General features: G+C 39.7%; 1 protein-coding gene across 6 annotated transcripts in view; it reads right to left on the bottom strand.

Moving 5' to 3' along the window:
• The window catches only part of PLEKHM3 (pleckstrin homology domain containing M3), a 119,060-nt gene that overhangs the window by 56,217 nt on the left and 43,946 nt on the right, over positions 1-18,897 (bottom strand). For all 6 annotated transcript variants that reach the window (XR_004752607.1, XR_004752606.1, XR_004752608.1 and 3 more), the window contains 2 exons: positions 17,816-18,009; positions 5,542-5,605 (listed from right to left, as the gene is read on the bottom strand). Coding sequence is in view for 3 of the 6 variants with exons in the window: in XM_035332362.1 (XP_035188253.1) it covers positions 5,542-5,605; positions 17,816-18,009 (258 nt within the window). In the remaining 3 variants the exon portion in view is untranslated. The remainder of the gene's footprint in view (positions 1-5,541; positions 5,606-17,815; positions 18,010-18,897) is intronic.

The following is an 18,897-nucleotide window of genomic DNA, read 5'->3' on the forward strand; positions in this document are numbered from 1 at the left end:
CAGTTCTACTTTGAGGACTGTCTTCCTCCCAACCTGTGGTCAGCTGAATACTGGTAGTAACGCATCTCAGGACTCGCTCCTGTCCCACACGACCATGTCAACAGCTTGCCTTGGAGGCTGGAGATGTAAATCAATGTTTTCACTTCCATGCTGGATGGTGAACTGTGGCAGCTATGACAAAGAGGTGCCTTGCATTTTGCTGCCCTTGCTGAGCTCAGTGAACTCCTGCAGAAAATTGTGACAGACAAATTTTCAGCCATCTCAGCAGGATTTCACAGCCAGGCCTGCCAAAACTCTAATTCTCCTTCTCATCTGCTACCTCCTGCCCCTCAAGCAAAATAAGGGCTTGTCTAAACTTAAAAGGATCTGCTAGTACAGCTACATGGGTAAACCTCTTTAGTAAATAAATGTTTAAGCTGATACAGCTTATATTGATTCACTGAATGAACAAATGATGCCAACAAGAGACTTTCTTATTTATGTAACTGAGTTTGCACTACTGCTTGTACAGGTACAGCTATATCCATTAGGAGTGTGGGTCGTTTTTTTTTTTTTTTTTTTTTTTTTTTTTGTCACGCACCTATGCCAGTAACACTTCTAACATTAGACCAAGTCCAAAGTATTTTAGCCAAAACCCAGCTTTGCCAGTCAATATAGCCACATGCACACCACTGGCTTTCACCGGCACAGGCACGTGGGTTAGATGCCACATCCCGTCACTTCACTGACAGACACTGCTGTGTTACCAGAAGTTTGCAGCACAGACCTGGCTCCTAACAAGCTAACAAACAGTGAGATTTACTATTTTTTTCTTTTTTTTAGAATATATGTCCTAGCACAGTACTCTGTGATGAACCCTCATCCTCAGTGAGAGTTAGTATCATTCAGAGTCCATTGAGAAAGGTCTCTGATTCTTTTATACCTCAGTGCTCAAATGGGAAAGTAAAGAGAGGAGGAAGTTAGAAAGCCAATTATAATGCCAGCAGCACCTCCCATCAAATGAGGATCGTGCAGTTTTCATATATCTACTTGGGGAAGTGTTTTTATGAGTAAAGAAATGGATACTGCTGGGCAAGGACAACACCACTGGATCTGGAAGTCATCATGCAGTATGTTATAAATCAAAGCCAAACATTTCAAAGTAATGGTACGAGGACCAAGTGATCAGAAAACAAGTTTTAATTCTGAAAAAAAAAAAAAAACACTACCCAGCAAATCAAGAGCAAAAAATTCCCATATCTCTTTGCAGTCTTTGATATTGATGGGACTCATGAAACAAGTTGTCTAAATCAACCTGAACTTTTTGCACCTGCAAAAGTCTTTTGCACCTGCAAAAATGCTAGAAAGATCATCTCCAATTGCCTCCATCTCAGCCTAGGAAAAAAAACGTAAGACATATTTGCCACTAGAAAAGGAGGTATGAAAGAAGTACAGGACAGGTTAAAAGCTTGGAAAAGTGAACCAGCCTTAACCACTTCTTTGTTTTTCTAAGGCTTCCTAATCCTGGCCTAAGGTCTTAGGTGCAACTTATGCTTCACTTGAAGTTCACTCTTCTTTCCCCCATTTTTTTTATGGAACACTACATGTGTAAATTAAGATTTTCAAATTGGGAATGCTTCTGTTAAACCAATTTTTCATGTAGTCAAAAATCCTATCAGATGCTGTAATCAGTACTAAATATGTTAGAGGAAGATGAAATCACTGATCTGTCTGTCAATAGGGAAGACATCTCCCTAATCCCCTCAGTAAGTAATGTGTCTATTCTGAAACCTTATAATCTCTTTATTTTGTGTAGTCTAACTGTGGACATTCTCATTATGGATACTTAATCCTCTCAAATATGATAAACTTCTGGCCTCAGTAATATTACTGTGGCATTAAGTTCCTCATGCTCACTGTGTGTTTCTCAAAGAAGCATTTCCATTAAGGATTTTTATGCATATCTCATATTCTCTATATGACCTGTGCTATAGCACTGTGAGAATGGGGCTATCCTGTTTACCCTTTCTCTCCACAGTTCTGCACGCTGTCTGTAGGTTCATCTACAGGTAGATAGTCAGGAAAGTTGATCTGAATTAAATGGATGTTTTAATTAAATGTTAATGGATTATTATCTACAATGTAAAAATGGATAAATTAAATCCATTTCATTACACCCCTGTACACATATAAAAATTCAGAATGAAAATGGCTTTAATACAATTTAGCTCACATTGCTTCCAAAGTAAATGGACGTAAACCAAAGAAAAATCACTTCTATTTTGAGTAACAGTGTTTACAGCAGTTCAATATAGTTCAACTCATCATTTAAAATTCCAATTATTTGTCTCTACAAACATTTTTTCCTGAGTGTTCGCATGTAAACAAATCTTCAGACTGTCATCTTTTAAAATCTCCTATCTCACTCAACATTCCCATCCTTGACATCCAGTCATTTTTGCTGTTACTTTGATCCTTTTTATTTTACCGTATCTTTTCAAGGTAGTGCAACCAGGATGAAATTATTTCCATAATTACAAGTGTTTCTACTGTAAAGAACATCACTGCATTAATCTTTGCACACTTGTATATATTGCTGTTTAACATAAAATCCAGGCAAGATATTAATTATTCTGTGTGGATTAAGCACCTGAATTTCAAGCTTGTCACAATAGCCCCTTCAAGTCTGTTACTTGTAAAGCTCCCATTAATCTAGAATCTAGTTAAGTAGCAAGAATTATTTTTCCTAAGAAATGCAAGATTATTGTCTGAGTCAGCTTCTATACAACCAATGTTTACCAGTGTAAAAGCTGTTAGTCTCACCAAAAGCAGCTCCACAGTCACAGAAAATTAATGGACACTTTTGAACTCCAACTTGCATGACCTGTGTCCACATACCCACAAAAACAGTGGACATTAGTAAGAGCAGCAGAGAACAAGTTCACACCTCCACTAAGTTCATGGTGATGCTACCCTTGACTTTGACTGTATAATCAGGTACTATACAGCACATAAATAAGAGGAATTGTTTTTTCCAGTGTACAATGTATGCTTAAAACAGTAATTTCAAGAGTGAATACTTGCTTCCTAACAAGTAGAGGTCATCTTTCATAAAGCTTTAGTTGATTGCAATAGCCCTGGATAAACTGGCTAACAGAAAAGCAACAACATTTTAATGGAAAGCTCAATGGTGATGCAGGACGGATTACTCACGTGAGCACTATTAGGAAAAGTACCTTCTCACTGAGAGTTTAGCAAGTTTCCACAACTAATGACATTGTGTCTAATTTTCCACCCTTTGCTTTGAATGTGAAGGTCTTCTCCAATAGAGCCCTCTCCAAATTGATCCAAGTGAAAACCATCCCTAGATCATCAGATACCTCAAATAAGTATTCAGCCACACAACATGGCATGGAGATCTGTTGAGCTTGGAAAGAGGTTTAAATTGTATTTATTTTAAAAATAGTATTGTACACTGCTTCATCTTGTGGCAAGCAGGCAATTCAACTTTTTTTTTTTTTTTTTTTTTTTTCTTAGAAGAGACATTTATAGAACATTTCTAAAAACCAGCTGCTTGGTAGAAAATGATTCCTTGTTTTCTAAGATCTTTAAAGAGAACTTGGCTTGGAAACAAATCAGAATTGAGCTGTGACTAACCAAGGTAAAGGTTGCTTATATCTGCAGATTACCCCTCTCTGCTTTTCTAATTCACTCACCATGTCTTATCTTTCCATTAATCTTTAATAAACCTTTTAGTTAATTCCCCAAACACACATAATATACATGACAGCAGGATACAGTGCAAAAGCAGCCCATGGATATGAAGAAATAGGCAGTAGAGGAATCAAAAGGAGGGGAAACTTTTAGGATTAAAAAACACCCAAACTGCAGGTCAGTGGAAAATGATGAGCAATCAGGAGAAAGCAGTGGTACTGGGCAAACGGGGGAGATGGCAGTGCCTTTTAAGGGTGCTAGTGTTTCTCTGGCTGTCAGATACGTTTTCTTACCAGGGCCCTGCGCCCCCTTCCAATCTGGTTACACTTTGACAAAAACAGGCAATCCATTTTCAAACTTGGAGCCTCTGAAATGTGGAAAACCCTCTCTAGGCTGACAACAAGGATATGGCTAGATTAAAAGGTAAATCCAATTTAACCGACCCCAGCAGAAATGGTAATCGAATTACACTGCCTCTAAATATGATAAATTTGGGGCTGGGGCCCTCAGGGGAAGAGAAGGTGTCTTGCAAACACACAAACACAAAGAAACATGCTAAATGGAACTGCTAAATCAATGGATGAATTGTGACTTCTACCCTCCCTTCTTTCCTCCCACAGGGTGCTTGATAAGCTGCTGATTGCTTCTAAAACATCTACTACCAATGTTAGGAACTGATTATGCAGCTTACAAAGCACTGAGGGCTAATAGACAGGCCCACCAGGGAGACTGCAGCTCTGGAGTTAAGTAGCTTGCTATTTCATGGCTTGATTATTAGAGATGAGATAGAAGAACATGCTGAAAAGATGTGGAAACTGTTTTAGACCTCAGATATCTGGCCTTTTTATTTTATATATGGAATCATTTCCATTCTGTCACTTCACTAGCCAACAAAAGCCATTTTCTTCCTGTGGCTTCCAGCTCTGAGAGAAATCTGAACTACCTCAGCTTAAGGTGTCAAGTGAACATCCTGAACTGACTATGCTGCCTGCTACCCTGCAGAAAAGGCATGGTTGGACAAGGAAAACACCAGTGGAAGAAACTTAAGTGTTTTACTTATCATAGACAATGGCAGGAGAGCGTGAATGCAGATGGTGCCTAGGTCAGCTAGCACATCTTACCTCCTTGCTTCCTTCATTGTGCATCTAAGTACTGCAGCATGTTCACCCTGAATTCTCTTTCCTTTCTTTTCAGCTCTTTTTGCTAAATTATTCTTGTTTAATCTTGTGTGCGATAAAACTCTGCTGTTTAGGCAGATACACTGCATGGTGTTCACTTAGCTCAATCAACACCAACACAAAGAGACGATTTTGCTGGGACATTGTCTCTTCCATGGCCATGTCTGTCACACCAACATTGCATGGCGTAACTTTGTGTAGCATGCTTGTTGAGCTTTTTATTTTTTATTTTTTATTATTTTTGTATTGTGCTGATGCCTAACAGACTTAGTAAATAAGCATGTTGCACCAGGGACTGTACAAACCCAAATTCCTGAAGAACTATTCTTTCAAGCAAAAAAGTAAATACTACTTGTCACTACTTGTCTAAGGTTGAGCCTTAGACAAGCCTTCACTGCTCAGATAAACATTTCTCCCAGCAAAGTTCTCTTTGCAGCCTACAGTTTTCTTTCACAGGCTCTTTCCAGCCTCATTTCAACATTGCAGCTCTAGGTTTTTACTCTTTCAACACTAAGTGATGACCCTGTTAACCCATTTTTATACCGAACCATAAAACTGAGATGGCTTGTAAGCAAGGCTACTTATGTTTTGGTTAGCTAGGAGGAGGAATGTACAGTTAGCATTGAACATCTTTAGTCAGAGAAAGGTAGAATTAGTAGAAGAAACTTACCTGCTGGAGGTCCGCCAGAGAATAAAGATGGATTTGCTGGAGAAGATACTCTCTGGGAAAGATCCTGAAAAAGAGAAGAATGGATGCATTGACATGCTTCCAAAGGATGGTTTTTTGACTGGGAAACTCAAAGATTTCCTCTCTTCCCCAAAAGACTGCAGAACAATATTAGAGAAGGAGCTTGTCAGAAACTGGAATTACGTTCTTCTGTAAGCATCAGCAACTTTTCAACATTCCTCAAGGACACAACAACTCCACAATATCCACAATGAAAATGAATGCCATGCAGGGGCAACTGTAGGTAAGCACATACCACAAGATTTCCAGTTGTCAAAAGGTCATCCAGAGCACAGAAGTTGTTTATTTTAAAGAATTAACCCAGTAATTGCAAGTAATTCAAGGTACACATAGTAAGTATTTCTGATGGGTGTTAGCCAAAAATTCCTGGCCTCTTAGAAAGCTGTAACTCAACTTCAAGTGCAATTTCAGTTTTATTTTATTTAAAAAATAAAAAATGAAATAAACATATTGGGAAACATGTAAGTGCAGATAATTTTAGTTCAACATCAAGTTTACCAATATCAATGCCATTTTGCATACAGAAAATCTGTATTGGTTTTGACTTCACAATGACTTATGTGACAAATATATATTTTCCTTACATAAAACACAGTTTCAGGCAACACCATTATCTTCTGACAGACCTGTGCTGTAAAGCCAAATTACGGAAACTGGAGTAGAGAAGAGATGCCCTTAGGATGACTTGCAGTACAATTAACAACAGGGTTAAAGTAAAGTTACAGAGAAAAATTGACTTTGTAAAGTTAAATGGATATTAGCAAGAAAAGTTTATGAAAACCTATGCATCTGCCACAAAGGTACTGGGAAGAGAGAAAGAGCATCTAACTAAAATGTCTATCTTTGTGTAAACACACAGAAACACAACCAGCCAGTTGTTGTTGTTTGTTTGTTTTGTTGTTTTTTGGTTTTCCATCTGCATAGAACAAACTTAACACCATGCTCTGGTATTCTACAGAGATGAGAAACACATCAGTTCTGGGAAAAAAGTATGTAAAGATGAGCAACTATTTTACAATACGTGTCACTTAGAGAAGAAACTGTGAACTCAGTTCCTATATTACCTAATGCAGTTTCAAGGTAAAACAAACCAATTTCATGATCTTACTAAACATATGAACAAAGCTTTGATGAAGATCAGCTTGTAAAGGTAGAACTGAATAAAAAGACTATTGGACAGATACAAAAGCCTTATGATACTGAAGGGTTGATTTGAACTTACATGATGATAATATGAGATTAATGAGAAACTACAGAGGAACTCAAAAAATTTTAGAAGCTGGGACAACATTAGTTAGCTAAACCACAGATCAGCAGGGCCAGTAATATCAACCACAATCATTAACAAATCACTGAATCTAAGAAATAATGGAAGCAACCTGGTTCATTCTGCTCTTAGCAGTTTTCTTAACTATTTTAAGCTGATGCTTTCAAAGTTGTCTCAGAGGGACTATGACTTTTCACTGCTGCTTATGTGACAGGCGCAAAGCCCCATCCTCCTTTTTGTACTTTTGTAAAAAAAAAAAAAAAAAAATAAGCTTTATCAGGCTGGGAGAGGAAGAGTCTTGCAAGCAAGGCACTGACAACTGGGCACTGCCAATTTCATGGCACTCTTCTGGAGCAATACTATGCCCTTGCTCCTTCTGACTCACCAAGCACATCTGCCCTACCCACCCAATTCTCAGTTGCAGTCTCACTGGGATATGGCATTTTCCCCCTTCAGTTCCATACGCTATGCCATTGCTCCATTAGAGGTGATTGTGTTGCATTAACTCTGCTGCATCACGCCTTCATAATACATTTGGCACAATGTCAAAGACAGCTAGAAAACGGTCAAAATCCAGGTATCAGACAACATGTGACATCGAGCTTCCTCATTTGCACACAGAAAATTATTAACATTGATTGCTAAGGAGTCAACTCTGAACAGCACTTTGAAGCTATTAGCATTTTTCAACTCTGATAGAATTTCTCTCATTAAAATTTCCCCATCATTCTCCCCTGATCACACAGGCAGGCACTAAACAGCATGGTAGCTTTGCCAAGAACTCTGTTATTTGCTGACGCCCTTACAGCACTACTAAGGAAAATAATTAGCTAATGAAAGATTTCCTTTTTCAGGCTACAGAAAGTCTGTAGCCTGAATAGCCCACAAGGCAGAAACTGTAAATGACTAATATCAATGACTAATATCACGTTCCCCTGCCTCCAAGGACAGCATTTTATTTCCTGCAAGTTCTAACTCCTAAAAAGTTTGCCAATGAAAAGCAAACCCAGGATCAAGCAACCACCTTTGTCAGGGAGGTCTCGGCCAGCACAGGCCCTGGTGACAGTCTTGCTCTCCCTGTATCCACCTCTCTGGCCCTGAAACATGTTAGCATGCAGTAGCAGTTCTGCAGACCCAGCATCCAATATTCCTTCTCCCTTCTAAATCTATTTCCAGGAAAAGAAGTTGGCACCGCCTTCCCAGTCTTATGTAAGGCACAGATACACACACGGACGGATGGCACTCCAGTGAGAGGAGCACCTATTTGCATTGCTGTGGAAACTTTGGCATGAAAAGACAGTAAGTAAGGAGCTTCAGATTTGCAGTCCTTTTATTGACTCAAAAATTACAATTTTTTGGTTGTGGTGGGCCACAGAAAAACAGCTGAGCAGCTAGAACTTGCATCAATAACAGTGTTTGCAAAATTTGTTATGAAGCAACTGGACTAGTCCCTGTGCAGAACTCGTGAAGCCACCTTCCCAAAATGGATCTGCTTATCACCAGTGTTATCAGCCTCTAGTGGGTGGGGAACAAGAGCACAAAAGGCACCAGCATATCAGGCTCAAATGCATATATATATTAAAAAAAAAAAAAAAAGAGAGAGAGAAAAAGGAAATGGAAATGGAAAAGGAAAAGGAAAAGAAAGAGAAAAAGAAAAAGAAAAGGAAAAAGAAAAAAAGCACACTATAAACCAGAAGTAAACAGTTGGGGCAGGAAATCCATGCAGACTAAGCAGTCCAGTGAACAAGAAAATGAACACCAGCTGGTTTCTATGCCTTGCCTGTCCATACAGGTTCTCTGAAACTAGTGCAGTGATGGCGTATATAAAATATTTTTCAGTAGGGGCACACAGGAATAATTCAATGTCTCTTGCTTCTTGACTCAAGACACCTTTTCTTATGTAGTTTTGCCATCTCCACTCTGCCAATAGCGATTGAAACTGACCATAAGAAACCAAAGAGAGCACAGCAGGTGAGACAGGGTTCTCACAACCACCGTGCTACTGCATTAGCATCTGGACAAAGTACTACATGGCAATCAAATCAACTTTTTTTATCTAAAAAATCTAAAAAATTATCTAAAAAAAATATCTAAAAAATTAACATAGAGTGCAGAGCAGGCTGGGATAACTATAGTTATAAACAATTAATGTACTTTCTGCATGTGAAGGAGCTTTGAACATGCTAGTGTTAATTTAAGGCCTTTATCCAAAAAGACTAAAACATGTGCTTGCATTTGGTGCTCTAAGTTTTCCCCTTGATATAAAGGTCCTTTACAAACACCAAATGGGAAACCTCTGATAAGTCATTTAAAAGCAAAATAAAAGATGTCAGTTTTGTAAATCTTTTGATTGATTCTCTATAAGGAACTGGATTATTTTTTTAAGTTGGTCAATTAGAAGCATTCAATAAACAGTGTCCTTTCAGTCAAATCCTAAAGCACAGAAAAAAAAACTGGAATGAGCTAGGCAGAGGTCAAATGCAAGATGTTAGGATTCATCACAATAAAAACTCAAACTTGCGATGCTTCAGAATGTGACCTGTGACCCCTGAGAGGCAAATGGTATCGAGCACACGTCCCACTAAAAGCACCTCCTAAGCTTTCACGAGGTCTGGAAACTCCCAGCCCAGTTTCATCATTGATGCAAAACAGAACAGTTGTGAGTCACACGACTGCTGTGCTGTAAACCCTGGCTACCAGTCAGATTTAAGTGTGCAGTGAACAAACTAAGTTCAATGCTAACCAGCCCTTTAGCTTTGCCAACGCCCATAAACAATGAAATCCAAAGTCCTAATGGTTAAAGGTCTCTAAATTGCTTTATTGGAGTGTGCTAGGGACAAGAGCAATCTATGTAAGCAGGAAAGAAACCCACCATCTGAGACTCTGGGTCCAACTAAAACAGAGAATTGAACATTCTCAGTTTGTGATTATTTTTTCTTGTTTGATATACATTGTAGTCCAAGGCACAACCTTCAGGCAAGATAGAGCCAGAATTTTCATCAGTTCCCTTTCAGAGGATCTTATCAGGTAAGTATTTGCACAAACAAAGGTTATCTTTTAGTGTCCTCTTGCAAACAGAATCACTGATAAGACTTTGCTTTTTGCATTTGGACAAAGTGTGTAGTCATGGTGCTTTGTTAGCACTAAGTAATTGCTCTGCATTTAAAGCCTGTTTATCATCAGCTTGGGTAATTTTTCTCCAATGGGTTAAATACCCTGACAGCTCTGCTAAGGCTACAACCAATTAATCTGCCCGTGCCTGACACTATAACCAAAGTACAAACGTGATAAGCAAAGCGAACTCTTCTTTTTGCACCACAATCAAAAGAAATCAAGTTAGCTGGCAGGTGGGCACAATCAAGTCTCTTGTACCATAAAGCCTGTTGAAAACGGTGACGGGGGCGGGGAGGGAAGAGAAAGCTGGCACCATGATTTCATGTGCCAGCCAGGAGTGTCTTGTTTGACCAGGTTGAGAATTGTATGACTGAGCTCTGACTCACAGGAGATGCAGATGCACCGGTCTAGCACACAGCCAGTCAGATGTCCTCTCCACCCCTTTGCAGGAAGCTGCTACACCCATAGCTGGCACAGCACCACAGATACCAAGTCCATTTCCTCAGCCAGCACAGTTCACATCCTGGCACTGCAACTTACACCATCACCAACTTACTTTTAAGCTACTGCACCAGCTGACAGGCAAGCACATGCTGCTTTCCACTGTTCCCGCTAGACTGAACACATTTTTTTTACCCCCGAACGAGAGAGAACAGAACCTCTCAAGTCCCTGCAGCGTGCAATGCCAACAGCTGTGGCATTGTGTAGCTCCTATGTGTGTAGCACATAGGAGCAGCACACGCTCTGATCTCATTGACAGCATCTCAATTATTTCAGAGTTAGTATTTGATTTTTAAGAAGTAGAGAGGGATGTAAGTGACTTGCCAGTAATCCCAAATATATGTGGCAGGGTAACAACATCTCTTGCTAGGTTTTCTCTTGCAATTCACTTGACATTAATTTCAGTTAGAGAACAGTAACACAGATGAGGGGAAAAGGGTAGGATTCTTTTCCAGTATTTCTAATTCATATAGTTTGATTCAGGCTTTTGATATACCACATATCCTTGGAAAACCCAGCTCCTGAAAGGTGGGAGAAGAGAAGCCCAACATTCCAGTCAAATAAAAAACTTCCTCAGGGAAGCGGAGCCCTGGGAAACCTGGTGATTCAGAAGTCAAAAGGTAGTAACACATTAATAAAATAAAAATAATAATACATTTTAAAAGGCAACGCTTATTTAATTCTTGAAGTGCTTACACCAGATGAATGATTTTTCCCCCCTAATTCTAGGGGTTTGGTAAAAAAAACATTTGTAAACCATTTCAATTTTGTGAGGTATGAACACTCTTCTGGTTATGTTCGGGAAGCAGTTGTTCCCTAAATAACTTCAGTCCACACTAAGTGCTAGATTTATTATCAAGCATGTCCAGGTAAAGTACTGTTTCATGCCATTACGAAATGCCCAGTAAGCATCCCTAGAACAGTTACTCTCATCACTCATCAGCAATCCTGAACCAGGATATAAACTTCCAACTAAAATGTAGTGCACTAAGTCTCTCAATTCTGAAATTACTTCTGTAAGTTTATGGTAACATTGTGAAAGGCAAGAATTATTAAAATCAAACTCAGGAATCAAGTACCACTGACACTAAAAGCAGGATGCATAAAATCAGTTAGCGGCACAAAGTTTCATCTTGAAATCAAAATAGCTTAGATCCCTCAATTAACTTGAAATGAAATGAAGATGAAGAAAAATGCTCTCTGTTCTTGTAAGGTATACTTCTGAATCCTTGCAGTTTGCTGCTGCAAGTTCTGATATAAAAACAAATATAAAAACAAAGGAATGAAAATGGAATGAAATGGAATGAAAAAGGAATGAAATTTAATAGTAACATCCATAGGTAATATTTTATGTGACATCCACAATTAATAGGAACTTTTAAAATCATTGTACTATTTTTAAAAGTAACCCAGCCTCAAAAAAGGTACGAGAACTACCATTTTGACAGATGTCTAATATTACTGATCTATTTGACAAGGAGATGCAGATGTGCCCCTAGACCAGAAAATGCTAACACGAACCTTAAGACCCACCGGAAAACCTATCATATAGGCCCTGGCATACTCCTCAGCTGCACGCTTACCATGGTAGAGCACTGGCTTGTGAGCTTTAATCTCCCCTTGGCTTAAACACACTGTAGAGTACTGCCTCCGCCCATGGCTGCTCTGGCACACCTTGTTGCTCTATGTTACCTCCAGTTGAAGTGAAAGCTCAAAGAGGGCTCCATTCTGAGCCTTCTATAGTTTTAGTCAAGTGGTTTTTACGATGCTAACTTGGAAGGAGCCTTCAAGTAGAAGAATTGAAGCAAACAGGTGGTGTGTTTGTAAGAGTTCCACAAACAGGACATGCTTGATGTTAGCAATGACCGCATAGATGCAGTATCAATATAAAACAACAAGTGGCACATGCATACTTTTCTGCATTTGTTTTCTCACCTTTCTTCACTTTTAGGTGTTGTTTGGTCTTATGACTGGATCTTCTCAGGATATCCAGATATCCTCTTTAAATGCAATTCTTTCCCTCCTTTCCAATTAACTGTGCAAAATGTTTTATTTTGTTGTTGTTGTTTTTGTTGGTCTCTCTTAACTCAAGAGCCCTGTGCTATTAAATCACATCATTATTTTCCTCTCCTACTCAAACCTTCTTTGTACAGTCTACTGCTTTCACAAGCTGTGTCTTTGTTCTCTTGCTTTGGGATTTTCCACTCTTCAAATGGCCTACCCATTGCAGAGGAAATATAGAAAAACACTCCTTTGACAGTCTGAATATGACTTAATGACCTTCTGTTGTCCTTGGCCTGAAAGATGACCTGCCACAGCCCCAGCTTCACGTATGTGAGGTATTTGGTGGTATAGTGATTGCATAAAATCAATCCGGAATCCTGTGATGTGTTTAGACAGGTTCCCCAATTGCCACGCAAATATTTTGAAAGTAATCTACCCCTGTGTCAGAAGTGATATGTCTAAGGCCACACTGTAGGAAGTGACAGGACTCTATTGTTCAGCATAACTGAATTTGGGCTTGTTCTGCTTCGTTCTGACAGACCAGCAAGCTCAGCCAGGACCACATGTCTGCAGCACACGTCTGGAGCATACCTTTAAATTCCTCCTGCAACAGAAAGCTCTAATTTGGTCTTTTTTTTCTTTCTTTCTTTCTTTTTTTTTTTTAAACACATTAAGAAATGCATCCAGCACTGGAGTTCTGCTAGGTAGGACCAATGCATTGCTGTTCAGGAGATGACAGGAGACAACAAGTAATGTCTATGGGAGGTTTTTCTGTATAGTTTCTCACCACCGTACAGAATGTCTGCTTACAGAGAAAGGGCACTGGGATGAGCACTTATGTACAGGGGAATCTGTTGCAGAGTATCTTGCCTTATGCCACTGCTATCTGTCTGTAATACCTGGACTAGCAACACTTAGACTGCAAGTTTAGGTCTGTAACTGAGAGAGCAGAGAGCCCAAACAGAGCTCCAAGGTTAACCTAAGTTACCTTACACTACAGTAGACATGGAAATACCTTGAAGATTTCCCATAAAACCACTCTGGCAACACTTTGACCTGAAAAGCCTTTAACCATGGCAAGAACAGATGAAGACAGACTACGGCATAGAACACATTGTTAGTGTGTCTCATGCCTAGAGACTAAAGGGAGAGAGCAAAACCAGAGTAAGACTTGCACCATTCTTCACAGCTTCATGGAATAACCTAATCAATCATTTAGTGGACTTAGTGATTCTTGCTCCCTTTCCTAGCTATCAATTTTAATGACTAAATCTTGTTTCCTTGTGCCATTCAGTCATTATTCTTCAATCAGCAGGCTGAGGTGGGATTTGCACAGCTCCACTTGTATTAATTCTATGTTGGCTCTAGGTTTCAGTCTTGTATGCTTCAGTCTGAACAGCATCCACATAAACAAGACAACCAAAACAAGAGAGAACTTGTCGACAACGTAAAGACATTCGAGGCAAATTATGTCTGTTGCAACGCTGAAGTGACAGCCACAGCAAACTAGGCATAACAACATCCCTTGTAAAACAGGGTGCTCACCAACAGGCTCAGAGTCTTAACTGGCTAATCACTGCAAAATGCTGCCAATATGCACCAGTGGAAGGCCTTATTTCTCCTCTCAGCCAAGTCTGGTTTCCTTTATTTTTTGTAAATATAAGGAGTTTAGAATCCAGTGGAGCAGTAAGTGAAAACTAATCATGATAACTAATGAAGACCACTTTTATTATAAGCCTTCTAGCTACTTTTAGGATTTCTTCCACTTCTTTTCCTTTCTTACTTTTTTCTTCCTTTCTTTCTAGTTACTTGCTTCTTTGAAGTTCACGCTGTGGTTCAGCCCCAAGTTCCCTGCTAGATGCCAAGTTTCATAAAGTTCCCAAAGTACCTATTCTTTGCACACCAGGCATTATAAATAACATTTCCACATTTAAACCAACTGGATCCTGAGCTAACCTGGTTTATAGCCATCTGGAACTCTTCAGAAAAAGGGACTTGTAAGCATTGTAAACAGTTTTGTCTTCCCAGAGGACACCAAGAGTTTCCAACTTCATTGCCATCTTCGTTTTGTGATCTGGGTTCAAGAGCAAGGTATAGATTTAAAGATGATGATAATGCAAATAGTATTAATAAAAGAAACCTCAGAGTGATCTGCTTTTCCCTAATAAGGCAGGCTCTATCAGTGTCCCAAAGGCAGCAAGGTGCCAATACAATTAATCAGTCTGTTTTTAGTTCTCCCTAGACAGCAATATTAACAGTTTGTTTCAGTCTGTTTATATGGGTCTGACAGGTCTTCAAGATGCTGTGTTCACTTGCTTGTGATTAATAGTCATTCACATACTAAGGTGAAGACCAAGCAGAAAAAGAATGTTTTAGAGCTGGACAGATAACTGCATTCTCTCGCCCCGCCTTTCATTTATAACTCGGAAACAGTACTAAATTTAGGAATGCTGTCTCACCATATTGTTTATAAACCCCTCCTTCTCTTGCAACTTGCCCATGTGAGAACCAAAGAGAATTTTAGGTCCTTTATTTTGTTCATTTACTTGTCAGCTGTGCTCTGCAAGGCGCAATTTATAGTGAGGGTCTGCATGCTGTGATACTACACATATAAAGCAAAGCCATTGGGACCAGTCTAGAGCAAGGAATAATCACTTCCTAGAAAAAGGCTTTTCTTGCTTTCCATCTCTGCAAACCTCTTTCAGGAGGTCCGAGGAATCAACTGAGCACCAAAATACACTCCAACAGAATTTACAGTCTGAGAAGGAGCTGGACTCTAAGGTGTGGTTTGTGCTTTTAAAACATTCCTTCATTGCCTTTTACAGCAGTTTTAACAAGTCCAACCAATGTGGAGATGCTTTCCTTGTACAAAATCAATGCCTCAACATTCTCACCCTCCTTGCGCTGGGGTCCTTCTCTCTACCACAGAGAGTTTTAATTTGAGACAGTGCAAAGGAACCCTTAGATAAGAAAAGGAAGAATCATCTTGCTTCATCTCCCCTCCTGGCATTTTGGGTGTTTGATACAGAGAGCAAGCCTCCAGTAGCACCCAGCCAATACATCAGTAAATACAACCACCCAGCTACTGCCACCAAACAGGAGGAGGAGTAGGACTTGATGAACCTATTTGGTCCCTTCCAACCTAGGATATTTTACGATTTTCACTCAGAGGGTGGTGAGGCACTAGAACAGGTTGCCTAGAGAGGTTGTGGATGCCCTATCCCTGGAGGTGTTCAAGACCAGGGTTAGATGTTCCCCTAGTGTGCGGCATCCCTGCCCATGGCAGGGGGGTTGGAACTAGATGATCATTAAAGTCCCTTCCAACCCGAACCATTGATTCTATGATATTTGCACACACTGATATTACTTCTCCCTTTTTTCCTAAGCAGAGGTGGTGTTAAATGCTTACCATAATATTTTAATGATTTTTCTTTCTCTCTCTCTCCACCAAGTCCACGACTTCAAGAAAAAATCACACACAGATTTCTGTGTTCATTTTTGTCTGTTCTCTCTTCTGTCCATTTCCTGAGCATTTGTCATCTCTCGTTTCTGGAGGAAAATTTTTGGGCTCCTTCTTTGTCGTGGTTTCTTTATTAATTCTTCATTTCTTGATATCCCTTCCCTATCATCTCCTTCCCTCAGCTCTAGCTCTTCAGGTCTCCTCCTTCTCCTGGCTTTCTGTCATCCCTTTGTCTCTAGTTCATTGATTTATCTGTTTAGACCTCCTTTGATCTTTTTTCTTTCATTCTCATACCCAAGTCCCTTCAGTCTCTTCTGCCTCCTCCTGTCTATTTTAATCAGGGCATTCTTTTCTTCAGCAGTAATCAGAAGGCATAATTCCCTTTCTGCCACTTTTCCTGAAGAGCAGCATTCACAAATCTTGTTCCCCTTTTAGTTTTATTGCAGTCAAAGAGGATGGCATAGGAAAAATTATTATAGCTAAAGAGCAAGACAGCTGTGCATGATAATACTATCTTCTTCAGGAACAGAAAAAGCATCCTAATTTTTAAAATGCTGCAAGCTGCCCTATCAAGTAATAGGAACTGAGCAGTAAGACACACAAACACATACTGACAACCCAGCAGGTCTGATACAAGAACTCAATAGTGCTCTCTCCAGAAACTTGCTGCTACATTCCTCTCTTTGTTGTTGTTGAGGTACTTACTCAAAGCAATGACACAGGTCATCTGCTGAATAGCAGACTTCACCTCACTCCTCACCTGGGATAATAGTTCAGTCTCCTGTTCCTTTCAGAGAATTCAGGTCCCCCAACCTTAAAACATCATGCTCAAAACACAGTCACTGATGCCACCTGCTTTCTTGTCCTTTGGCAGTTCATAATTTCAAAACACAGGCTTTCCTATTTGTGGACTTGTCTTACGAAAGCTTACAGATGCCTTAACAACTGAGTCAGATGCATGCATGTGGAACCACTCACCTCACAGCATTGCACAGGCAGGGCTATCTCCCCAGCTCGTTAGGAGAACCATGCAAAAGTAACTTGGCTTTTTTAAGGTCACAGTTATGGCTTGATGGTCTTAAGAAGACTGTTCATCTTCATCTTGTTAGAGAAATGCTGCAGCAGCTGAATGGACTTCCAAAATGAAGTTCACTTTTTATGAAACTCCTGCTTCCACTGAGGAAGACTCAGAACTCAGTAAGAAACACCTTCTGCTGTGTTGTGACCATGTATTTTCCAGTAAAAAAACCCACTCAGCACAGCCATGTAATGGATGGAAAAGATGGTGGCTGGGCAAGAACATGACTGCTCTGAAGTACCACGTAATTCACGAGTTGGGTCACTCGCTAGGGGACTGCATCTCCCTCTACGTTTCTGTGACATAATATCACAGAGGAGAGCAAAAGTGCTCCAAAGCTGTTTGATTCCAGCCTCTCTCATGCTTTGACATACTGTGAGCTGGTTCAAAGGTGCTGACAGGGGCTACTATACTGTGAGTACTTGAAAGCCAGATGCAGTGGCAAGGAGCATGAGGTATCATATCTGACTAAAAATACGCAGGCACAGTCAAGAAGCCTGAGCAGCAGTAAAATATACCATAATGTGTGACCTCTGAGGTAACAGTTGTCAAGAACAACTGTATAGACCCTATAAAATCTACTTGAACCATTTTTTTTTGGCAGTAGATATTCCAGCTGCCCAGGGAAGTCCAATACATGCCATACATGTACAACATCTTTCTAATGGGTAATGTCTTAAGGACTAGATCATGCGAACAAACAAAAAAGTGTGACAAGACAAGGAAACTACATTCTTGTACTGCATGTTGTCTGTGGTTCTGCGGTTCTTACCTTCTACGCAAATCTTCAGCCACTGCTGCTCTGCAGCTGAACAAATAGGCTCGCAGAGATTTTAGCTGCTGTCTCAGACGGACAATGGTTGCCAGAGGTTCAGCGTGCTTATACAGCATGGGATTTTCCTGCTGAATATCAATCAATGGCTCCTCATACACATATTCCAAGAACTCTTTGGCTTGCTTTGATACCTGAAAAACAAAACAACCTATTTAGATGGGCGTTCCTCCCAAATCTTTTTAAGCAGATTTTCCCTTCTGTGATTCGTCCGCCATTCTCTGCATTTGAAATCTTATTCTATTACCAACTGCAGATGAAAACAGAGCTGAGAGAGAGCCAACTGTCCCTGCTCATAGCCAATTCAAACTTCATCAAGCCCATCAAAGTTGAGTGCGTGAGATAATTGCTTACTTACCCAAAGTACAGTGATATTTGCAGCCACATATTTTGACTGCAGGGTAACATAGTGTACTAGATTTTACCTTTTACATCTAAAAACTGTAATAATCAAGTTTCTTCCCTGTTAATATTTTTGTGTTTGTGTGCTGCTTTCTTTTTGGCAAAAAACAAGTGATTGAGTAAGTGCCAAGGCATAACACTGGAAAAGCAAACACATACACTGCAAATCCAGTCATACTGTGCTGTCACAGGATTCAGAAATCCAGTAAAAAGTTCTATACCCATTTGTTTCATGCTCAGCCACTATGGCTAAAATAATGTTAAAAGAAAATAATCGGAAGCACATCTATCAAGGTGTTTTTTCTTTTAAATACAGATAAATACAGTTAGGTTTTACTGGTATTACTCATGTGCAACATTTCATCTGCAAGAAATTCTTATGCCATTTTCATCATAGTGCTCTGTTCTATCTCTACCTGCAAAGAGGTACCATAATCCTGATAAACTAGTGGAAATCTTATTCCCACTAGAAAAGATGCTCCTATTTTCTGAGGTGAGATGACCAAATTCCATCTCATTCCTAATTTCTGCATTTCATAACAGCTGGAAAAGAGATGGTTGGATTACCTGAAATGAGCTGGAAATCACTTGAAATCATGCTATAGAAATACTATGTGTTC

This window comes from Oxyura jamaicensis, chromosome 7 (assembly GCF_011077185.1).
Source record: "Oxyura jamaicensis isolate SHBP4307 breed ruddy duck chromosome 7, BPBGC_Ojam_1.0, whole genome shotgun sequence".
In the NCBI taxonomy this organism is placed as follows: Eukaryota; Metazoa; Chordata; class Aves; order Anseriformes; family Anatidae; genus Oxyura; species Oxyura jamaicensis.